An 11810-nucleotide genomic window follows, 5' to 3' on the forward strand; every position below is an offset into this window, starting at 1 on the left:
AGAAGCGACCAAACACCTCCACGTTTTCCCTATTTAAATACAGTTACACGAGTAGTTACACAACCAAGTATGGTGACACAAAATAAAACGTGGCGCTTTTCTAAGCGGGTAAAAAGGATAACTACAATGTATGGCGGAATAGCACTTGGGAGCACTTCGACTCGGCGCAGTAATATCATCACTCCTGAAAAATCCTCTCCCCCTCTCCCTCTCACTTCTGTCATTAGAACCAACATGACTTTTTACTGCGCCGAGTCGAAGTGCTCCCAAGTGCTACTGGTCATGTAACTACTCGTGTAACTGTATTTAAATAGGGAAAACGTGGAGGTGTTTGGTCGCTTCTAACGTCATCTCTGTTTGGATCCTAATGAATGAACTGTGCTAAGCTAAGTGCTATCAAAGTGTCGCCACGCGAGAGTGATTGAGTGCACGCACTGAGACGACAGAGGTATGTATCAACTCGTCTTAGTTAAGGGAATAACATAGTTTAATATGAAAAAACGGTGGAGTGTTCCTTTAAAGCACGCACACAACCTTGCTTTCAGGCAGACTCATTTAAAACCCTAGTGTACTGTATACCATAAATTGCAGTCAACCAATCAGATTAGGGCTTTCAAGACAGAGAAAGTACTTTTAAGTTGTGTGCAGTATGCATGAGACGTTCATTTGGAGTGAGGCAAGGTGAAATAGGGGAAAGTATATAACTTTTTTTTGTCTTTTTTTTTTTTTTGTCTTATAGAGGTCTATATACACTATAGTACATGCATAATCAGCGTAAAGCATTAATACTCCTAGCACTCCAGAGAAGATAAATAAATCCACCCTGGGGATTATGGTTTTCTGAACATAGATTATCTACCCCCCCACCCCTCCAAAAAAAACAACAACCTAACAACACTGTTTGTTGTTGACCAAGAAAAACAACAACAAAATGCTCTGCAACCTTGAGGCTCATCAGCAGGGCACAATAATACACTTTGTGGGGGTGATGAAAAAACAAGCAGATGGTGGCATGTCTTGTGTGCCACAAACACGTTGACATTTGAGGCGGAATGACCTCATTTTATGCCGATTCTGTCCTCAGTCTGGATTTGATTTGCCAGAATGAATCTTTTGAGACTCCCTATCTTTCTTTTGCTGGGGACGGTAATGGGGAAAAAAAAGTATTTGAATGCATACGAAGACAGTTAAGCATTAATAGACGTTCTCCTGCAAACCATAGCCAAATTTCATGCAGGATTCCCCACAAAAAAACATAACTGAAAATGTCTCATCAGGGGGTGATTTAAAACACTAAAGTGGTTCAAATCTAGAGCATGAAAGGCACCCAGCCATTTTGGCGCTAGTCCCACCGCTTAGCAACATGGAACAAATGAGGCCAATTTTGGCCAAGGACATCAGGCTGTACACTTGTTTAATCTGTGCTGAGAGAATGAATAAATGGAGATAGAGAAAAACAGATAATGGTCATGTGATACTAAAATCAATCCAGTTGATATTTTGCATTTTGCCTCCTCATCACTATTTGTTCCCATCAGGCATCTCTAGTAATGTCATTTTTTACTACAAAGCTGCCCAACCACAAGGAAGACAACAAAATGGCCATGTTCCAAACCCCGGTAGTCTGCTTAACCGCGTGCTGACATATCCAAAACTGGAATGGACCCTAAGTAACAAGCCTGTTATGCTCTAAATAGGCCAGACAAATAGTGCTTGCGTGAAGTGCACACAGTTGATTTGCAAGGTTTGACATTAGAATGTTGCTAAGCTAACAATAATGAGACAAAACATAGAGTGCTGCAGAAAAGTCACCTTTTTCAAGATAAGTAAATGTTTTCCCTAGTTAAAAAAAAAAAACCTATACCAAAATGTATTTAAATACATTTATTTCATACTATGTATGCTACAAATCCATTAGCATTTACCGACATATCGCTTGAGACTTACTGATATAAATATTATAATTATCTTTCTTTGGAGTGCTTCTTTATTGCACAATGCACATTTCTTAATATTAAGCCTAAAATGTGTTTTTATATCACTATTAGTATGGATAGTAGGATCTCTGTATAATATCAGTCTTTCGATGCAAGATATTTAAAGTGTATTCTGAAGTATACTTGTAATAGTTCCACTTTAGCACAATCAAATATACTTAAGTTATCCAGAAATAGTGCTGAGGTCCAACAAAAGATATACTTAAGTACATTTAGTACAAAATTTGTTGTTACAATGTAGCAGACTGTAAGTATATCAATTTAGTATACCAACAGTACAATTGCAGGGTATTTATATTAAGTACATGCAAATGTATTTGTAGTATGTAATGTATTTCAATGTAATGTATTTCAAATGTAATGTATTTCAAATACATTTTGGTATATTTATTTTTCAATCTTGTTAAAACAATCACAAGGGGGTATTATTGATTTTATGTCATAGAATAAAACGTGAAAATATCTTGAGCTTGTGTTTATGACGGACCTTATTTCAGGTATTTAACTTAAAACCCCTTAAAAAAAATATTGACTTCAGGACAATGGAACCGGAAGTGCAAAAATGCCAAGTCGTTTCTGGGTTTCAGCCTACAAAAATACATTGTCCCTGCAGAACTCTGTTGGGTAAAATAGGCAATTTTAATTAGATTATAACTATTTTTATCTGTGGTTTTATGTACTGAACGAAATACATTTCTTCCAATGTTTATCCAGATGGACCACCCTGCTTTTAAACACTATCCTATTATCTTTTTCTTGGATCCCATTTCGCAAATTCTCGAATATGGATTTTGTCTTGTAGCAATGGTAGATTTTTTTTCACGTGTTTTTCATTTATTTATATGCTTAAAAGTACTGAAAAACAAATCGGCCAGTGTCAGAAGACAAATACTCTTGGCAGTTTTGCTTTTCAAGCAGTTTTGCTGTTCAGTTGAACGTATCAGGATTATGTGTGTGTACATGCACTGCCTTAGATTTTGGCTAAAACAAGGTATTTTAGGAGGCTGCATAATACTGCCTAATTTGAACCATCTTTGTACCTGGTGCACACTTACGATGATGCTGTCTGGGTAGGCAGTTCACTGGTTTTTGCAGCATAACCAAAATAACGAGAAACATTTCCAATCATCTGATATTTACTCACAAACTTCTATTTCAGTTATACGCCCTCTGCATTCTCAAAATCAGTTACTCTTGTGGTAATTTTTATACCAGGTTTGTAGTTTTTTATTGATTTAAGGTACATTTACACAGCAATGATGTTTTCACGTGCAGACGACAATATTGTTCAAACGTTGTCACATGGATCCGCGAAAACGACTAAAAGTGCTGTATTTTTAGGCACCAGTAGTTGGCGTCTTGGCGATGTCACTTTGTAAAGAAAAACGAATACGCCTATAGACACGTAATATGCATGGTTCACATGACATCGTTTTTGTAGTTTACATGGAGACGATAACGGTACTGACCCCAAATCAGCCAAAATGCATTAAAAGTCTATAGTTGAAAACGGTGTCGTGTGAACGGACTCTCAGCGGAGGAAGGTTTGCAGCACTTTGACAGCAGACGTTTCTCAGTATCTGCAAGAGCTCTGAAATATTCAGATGTCAACTGGTTTTCTCTCATTTATCTTTCATTTTCTGTGTCTAGGACTAAAACGCTAAAAGTGGCCTCCCTTTGTACAGAACTAATCACCCCTGACAAATTAATCTGGTCTGGTCGAGAATTGCCTCAGATTTTTTTGTTTGGGCCACATAGATTTATTGTATAAGCTGCTTTGTTGAGACAAATGTAGTGTGACAGATTGAACTGCATCTTGTGAGGTAAATGTACTTGAAGATGACAGTGATGTGAAAAAATTAGCGCTGCTGGGAAACAAAGACAACAGAGATTCGATCACACACCGGACCTTTTAGCCCCAGTTCTGTCTTTCTGTCTTAGGTTTAGAGAAAACACAGCTTGAAGAGCTTGATATTGGCTGTTGTTTTGGATTTGTTTGATTATTGCCATTAACACACTATTCATGTAAGGTGCACATTTGAATCCATTTATTATAATATGTGAGAACAACATAAATGTATATCTTTCATAAATTTGTATCATGCATCCAGCTAGAAATACAGTTTGGAAGTGTATAAATGTTATGACCTTTTTGCAATTCAGCGAGACCTTAAAGACTTCTAGAACTGCTGGAGGAGCGCAGTAAAGAGCTGTGATGAATTGTGTCTTTTTTCACACACAGGTGACCATCCTTATCGTACTGGCCTTGGCTTTTCTGGCCTGCATAGTGTTCCTGGTGGTGTATAAAGCCTTCACCTATGACCACACCTGCCCCGATGGCTTTGTGTATAAGGTAAGAGGATAAACACAAAACCCACGTTCTTCTTTCATTAAACACAACACAACACAACACAACACGCCAGCGCTAAATAAAACACTTCTGTGCAACAAATATCTCAAAACCTTTGGATTTTTTTTTTTATGTCCATTCTAATCTAATTTATAACTGTCAAAATGTTATGAATAAATCCAGTTATTTAGTGATGAACATTAATTTCAAATTTTGCACATACGTCGCTGCAAATAGTTGTTAAAAGTGATACTCAAGTTTGTGGATGAGTTTGTGGACAAAAATTCCACAATATATTTCTTTAAAGGGATCCTATTATGCCTTTTTTACATTTTTCAGCTTTCTTTAGTGTGTAATGTTGCTGTTTGATCATGAAAAAGTTCTGCAAAGTTACAAAACACAAAGTCCCTCCAGCGGGAGTTATTCTCTATATCAGTGTCAGAGTTTCTGATCTCCTTGAAACTGTAGGATTGAGTTTTTCGGGAACGAACACGTCCAATATAGAGTGCAACAATAATTCTGCCCGTTGGTTCCAGAAGTATTTTTTTCCATTAATTTCTCCCCTCGGAATTTAAAAAAAGTCTTTAAGTGTTATACCACGTGTTACACTATGAAACAAAGCCAACCAGCTGCAAGGTGAATCTTAGCATTACAAACTTTGATTTGAAGCAAAACATTATTTAAAAATAAGAGGTACAAGATTTTACTTAACAGCTTTAATGAGTGGAAATATATAGAACTACTCATTAAAAATGTTGACTATATATGAAGAGTTCAGATGCAAAAGCCTCTAAATGCCATCTGAAATTTTCTCATAGAATGATCATTTTTATCAAGCTTGTATATTTAAGTTCAGTAATTTCACTTAAATTACAATTAATAGGTAATCTTCATTGCCATTTGAGTGAAATTATTGAATTTAAATATACAAGCTTGATAAAAATGATCATTCTATGAGAAAATTTCAGATGGCATTTAGAGGCTTTTGCATCTGAACTCTTCATATATATATATATATATATATATGTATGTATATATATATGTAAACAATATGTTAAGTTTATTGCAATATACACACGCACACTTAAATATTTTGAGAGGCCAACTCGATTACGTGCTTCATGGGAGTGGCCGGAGCTAAATAGCTATTTTAGCGCGCTTTGGTAATTTAGACAATTTGATTGGTGGAATTTCCTGTACAGCATCATGGTGTTACACGTGTGTGCAGGCAGACAGACGAAGACACAGAAGAATAAAGTTCCAACACAAAGGGAACACAGGAACATATAATACAAAAGATAATGAGTTGAACACAGCTGAACCAAACTAATAACAGTGAGCATAGAAACTAAAGAGTGGCGGGAATCTAAACAAAGGAACATGTGACAAATGAAAACAAACTAGAAGTCCATGAAAACAGAACATAACGGTGACACGTGGGTAATATATTGTTAAACATGATTTATTATTATTATTTATTTTTTATAAGTTGAAATAATGCTGGCTGATGGCTTCAACAGAAGTGAAAACCGATTAACAACCGCGTAGATAACAGTAAGGCTTTAAAGGTTTTAAATTATTGTTAAAAATCCATTTTTGAACATTCAACCATGAGTAGACCCCAAAAAACTAAATCAAGACCTTAAAAAAGGGTATAATAGGTCCTCTTAAACAATGAGTACATTAATCTATGACAGTGACAGAATATTAGTGATGTGTGTGTTGCACATTTGTCATGTTGAGGAATTGAAAATGATAAAACTGCTTGTTCAACAAATGCAGGAGTCTAAATTCACAGTTGTAACGTTTCACATTTACACTTTCTCAAAAGCATAATCGCTGCATCCCTGCCTCTCTGGAGGCCTACTACACGGCCCAGGACGCCAACAGCCGCGGGCGCTTCTACACCGTCATCAGCCACTACAGCATGGCCAAGCAGACCACCTCCCGCTCGGTCTCTCCATGGCTCCCTGCTGGCAGTGCCCAACATGATGCCAAGCCTCCCAACACAGACAGCCAATGAGATCTCACACACTGCTTTTTAAAGGGTTTTCATCACGTCCGCCTGCATCAACGCCATTCCCTATTTCCCTAATATTTCCACAGGCCCATTTGTTTTTCATATGTCCATTGTTTATTTTTTTAGCTGCGTAGTTTTAATCATATGCTTGTTTTGAATTTTTTATTATTATTTATTAATATTTATTTTTGTTGTATTTCTTATTTTATTTTTGTATTTAATATTCAACTATTGTTTGTACAAAGGCATGACTCTGAAATCTTGTCAAGCGGTTTTCCCCACAATGTCTGTGAGTGTCAATGACCCATTATGGAAACAGAATACCCATAAGCCCCTTACAGTATGTAGTTAGGTAACAACAATCTTGAACGGCATGATAAAACAGGGAGTTTTGTGCTTTTATTTCTGAAACGGCAGAAAATACACATACATGCTCTCACATTAGAATATGAAAACACAAAACCAACTCGCTAGACTCATTTTTATGTACGAGTACGACCCATTACAGCATATTAATGAAACATTGATATAGGCCAAAAATAAAATGGCAAAAAATACATATTGCAAATGTACAGAATGTTATGGTTCCTACTTTGAACCTCAGTGTAAATAACTCATGAGAGCAATTACCATGGTGTGTATCTCCATATGATACATTGTAATATTCTCACTGTTTCTCAATGGATGGAGGTGTCTAGAGCTTTGCGACTTGCTTTAGCTGGTGTCTATGCTTGCATTTAACCAGGGGCGAAACCTTGGATTCTGAGATGATATGGTGAAATGTCTCATCTGAATTCCTGCCAAAGCTTGATTTTCTGCTATGTTTGGTCACAAGTCTGCTCTTTTTTCCATTTTTATATTCGTTGTCAGAAAAAAAAGGGATTTTTGAAATCTTGTGCTGTTGTTAGTTGAGATGTAGCAAGCCTTGAGTATTTTTGATTGTGTATCCTTTAGGTTGAAAATAATAAAGATATACAAGGTGTTCAATTGTGTCTTTTTGCTCTTGTTTGTGTCTTTTGGTTCTTGCTGGGTAATGGATTTGCACTTGTAGTGTACTTCAAATATTGGTAATGGATTTGCACTTGTAGTGTACTTCAAATATTCAAAGTATATTAATAAAACTGCAAATAATATACCATTAATGAATAAAAAAATCACTTAATGGTACTTAAAGTAAGCACACTTCAACTATAATTACACTTTTATAAGTAACTTTGTAATAATGTCAAATTAAACATTAACAATATGTGTCGTTCTTTGATGAAGTACACTTATTTTGATGTGTTGACTAACATAGTATATGTAAAGAACATGATTATAGATTTAACTAGTGCGTTATTCAATATTTAAGCAATATATTTTACATACTAAATTGCAACTTCATCATTAACAATGCAATTGCAAATGTATTTCAATACATGACATTTTGACCCATGTTTTAACAGAAATATCATTAAAGTGTATTTTCATTTACCTTAAATGCAGTACATTTTTACCATATTTCTAACACAATAAAAGTCATTTAAAAAACACTAAAGTTCAGCTAATTGTATTTAATATATTATACATTTTCATTTAATTGTAATTGGCATGTAATTAAGTGTCTGAAAACAGTTATATAATATTGTAACGCATATTACTTCCATAATAAGTACTTTTTAAGTCATTTTTAAAAGTTATCTAAAGTGTACTTAAATTTTTTCACAAAGGGAAATAATCTCACCAAAATAATTTAGGAAAAACTGCTAATAAATGAAACAACTGAAAACTCAGGTTATACTATAAATTAAAACTAAATAAATAGATAAATAAAAGGGTGATATCATGTACTATTACATCATCACTGACTTAAGTTTGGTCTGTTCTTTCTTACACATCATCTGACTTACAGACTAGTGCTATGCACTACTATTAGGATAGTTGTTACTATATGGAAAGGAACAACATACACATTTAGCTAAATATCTCAGTTTGTCTTCCACAGATCATTAAGGATTCAAATGAGATTGCAAGATGATGATAGAATTTTCCTTTTTGTGTAGCCTATCCATTCTGAGTCTTCTGAGTTTTAAAATTGCAAAAGAATTTTCCTCTATCATAACTGATACCTGGGTAATTAATATTTGTGTAATAGCAACACACCAATAGCCTCGTAAACTACATTTCAAAAATGCAATACTTAACTGCTTAAAACCACATCCAATGACTTGATGAATCGGACTGACTTGAAATCATTCCGCTGACTCAATATGTTCACAATTCCTCTCTTGGAGTGGGTGGGAGTCTCATATGAGTGAAGCACAGCAGTCACACATTAGACTGACAGCTGGTTTATTTCTGCTTGGCTAATTAGCAGCCCTGATCATCTTGTCTGCTCAAACTCTTCTCCATCTCATATTCTCTCATGCTGAGAAGACTGAGCCACACCCTGAATGTCAAGATACAGATCGAAACACAACTGCCATGGAAATAGTGATTTAATCAATTGGCTATAGATGCGAAATGAGAATAAAAAGATGAATAAATACTGAGCATTTAGATTTAATATTATTAAGAAACAGAACATTATTATTTTAATTATTTAAACTACCATCAACTATTTATCCTACAATTATGTTAAATAGAGAACATTAATAATACACCTTAAATTCAACATGAAACAGCATTTAAAAAAAATCTTTACAAGATGTAGTTTTGAATTATTAAACAATCAAAAGCAAAAAAAAAAAAAAAACAGGAATCGATGAGATCATTAAAAAGTTGGCTATTGGTTATTATTTATAGGTCATGTCAGTTAAAGAGGAAAGTCATTTTAGAGGCAAATTAGCAAGTTATTGCTGAAATGTTACAAGACAAACATTTTTCCCCTTTAAATTAACATGCACTCAACTTTTTGAGCAATGTTGCTGGGAAATGTTGCCGTCAACAGGCAACCAGGCGAGACACAGGGCCCATGGCCGAGCTAAAGCATCCTTGTGTATCATAACCTTTAGATCCATTTTAAATGTAATTTTGTTTACTTCAAATCCCCTAAGCAGATTTAAGAGAAACATTTCAGATGAAGTTTTAAATTAGGATTAAATAATGATTGAGAACTCCTCATTGAAGTCTCCTGAGCAATGAAAGAGCAATATATGAGCAATGATATTTTCTTTAATTATCCTTACTGTCACGTACAGTATATCATACACTCAATGAGATGCATGATGTGGAATTAACAAACAAATATACTTTAATAAACACTTGGAGAATACACAGATAATTATTAATTTACCATTTAACGTAAGAACGAGAACTGACAAAGGACTGAACAGAACAGGGATCATACATACACATTGATAGCAAGGAAACTAAATTGGAGACAGGTGAACATAATAATTAACTCATGAGTAACCAAGGTAAATAAGAAGGGTAACGAGAACACTACACACTATACAAGAAACCACAACACATGAACAAAAGTTGCGCATAGACTTCAGGTGAATCCATAAGTTCGTTTGGATAGAAGCTAGTTATTTTACTTTATAAAGTTTTAAATATGGATATTTTTCTTACACAAAAGCATTGCTTCACTTCAGAAGGCCTTTATTAACCCCCCCCCCCGGAGCCGAGTTGAGCACTTTTATGATGGATAGATGCACTTTTATGGATTTAAAAACAGAAACGGCCATTCCCTGCTATTATAAAGCTTGGAAGAGCCATGACATTTTTTTATAGAACTCCGTATTCGTCTGAAAGAAGAATGTCATATACACCTAGGATGGCTTGAGGGTGAGTAAATCATGGGCTAATTTTCATTTTTCGGTGAACTATCCCTTCAACACAACTCCCACAAGGCGTCCCCCTCCCACAAGGCGCCTTGTGCCGTAAATGACAGTACAATGGTGAAAAGAGCGGGCTTTGGTGGAGGACAAGGAAGATGTGGAGCAGGCGAAGGATAAGGCATGTAAGGAGCCGGCTTGTGCCATGCTTGCTAACGGAGGGAGGAGCTAAGTCGTAGTCCTGATGATTCTATTTGATGGAGCCCTGGGGCCAATCGCCAGAGGATGAGCTGGGCGAAGCAGAGATTTCAGGGAAAGCCACTGGGACAATAGCCCAGGGTGACATCGCAGGTGGACCTGGAGGAAGGAGGGAGACTGGTGGATCCATAGTAATGGCGGACAACAGTGCAGCTAAAGGAGTGCAGAGCCAAGGCATAGCAGAAGGAGAGACAGGCCGAGGTCCAACCAGGAGATCCACCGCACAAAACTGAGCTGGTGGTGAAGTGGCCCGAGGTGGCACCAAAGAGCTGGCGGGAGTCATTGGCGACGGCAGAGCCGAAGAGCTTCGAGACAGTGGAGCAGGTGAGTGACTGTGACTTGATGGAGCCAGTGGAGATGATGGAGACAACAAGGAGGGACGGTAACAGAGTGGGACCGGATCGTCAAACAGGTGACTTGGAGCGAGTTCAGGGGTGGGAAGCGCTCCTCTACTGTCTCGGGAGTGGAATACCCCCACGGTGTGGACTCCAGAAAGGACCTGGTGGCAGGGTGTGGATTCCAGAAAGGACCTGGTTGCAGGGTCTGGCCTCGGGATGGAAGTGGCATCCGGCTCCAGCTCTGGGACAGATGCGTTGGCTGGTTCTGGCTCCGTGGTGGGAGGCAGCTCTCACACATGGTCTGTGGCGGGCATTGGCTCAGGCTCTAGATTTGTTGCGGGCTCCGGCGTCGAACTCAGGTCTGCAGTGGAAGATCTCTCATGTTGTCCGGGACTCTCCGGGCTAGGATGATGAATTCTATTTGGTGCGGGCAGAGAGATGACTGCTGGTTATGGAATATGTGCTGGGGAGTGGGAGTTGGTGATGGCGTCGTTCTCGATGACTTCATCACAGTGAGGGAGCATCCGCATACCCCGCATAATCCGCATCTGACAGAGCCCAGTCAATCTTCAGCCATGCCAGCAGTGGAAGAGCCTGAGCCCACCTTAAAAGATGAGCCAGAGTGATCTCCAGAGGCTGCTTTCGTCCTGCAGCCTGAGCCCAATGCAGAGTGTGTCCAGGAGTGTGAGCTGGCATCAGTGTCTGTCATCGAGGGCATATTGGTGGAGTTCGTTGGAATTGATTGGAACCTGCCCACACTCCCTGTTGAATTATTATATGATGAACTGGATTATGATATGATGCTTCCTGATCTACTGTCTCCACTAGTCCTGTCCAGTACCAATTCTTCATCTCTGCTGGATAAGCCCAGTTCCAAGTCATCTTCCTCAATGCTAGTTAAGCACAGTTCCAAGTCGTCTTCAACACCACTGGATTAGATCAGTTCTAAATCGTCTTCGCATAACTGGTTAAGCCCAGCTCCAAGTCGCCTTTGTTGCCACTGGATAAGCCCAGCTCCAAGTCGCCTTCATTGCCATTGGCTCTGGCCAGCTCCAAGTCACTTTGTTGCCATTGGCTATGCCCAGC

The 11810-nt window shown here is 37.7% G+C and overlaps 1 protein-coding gene across 1 annotated transcript in view; it reads left to right on the forward strand.

Annotated features, from left to right (window-relative positions):
• Positions 1-7354, forward strand: part of nsg2 (neuronal vesicle trafficking associated 2) — a 42858-nt gene extending 35504 nt beyond the window's left edge. Inside the window, exons 4-5 of the mRNA XM_082141479.1 lie at positions 4240-4350; positions 6179-7354. Coding sequence (XP_081997605.1) covers positions 4240-4350; positions 6179-6370 — 303 coding nt within the window. The 3' untranslated portion in view covers positions 6371-7354. The remainder of the gene's footprint in view (positions 1-4239; positions 4351-6178) is intronic.
• Positions 7355-11810: the final 4456 nt, after the last annotated feature.

The sequence above is a fragment of the Leuciscus leuciscus genome (assembly GCF_965113295.1).
Source record: "Leuciscus leuciscus genome assembly, chromosome: 16".
In the NCBI taxonomy this organism is placed as follows: Eukaryota; Metazoa; Chordata; class Actinopteri; order Cypriniformes; family Leuciscidae; genus Leuciscus; species Leuciscus leuciscus.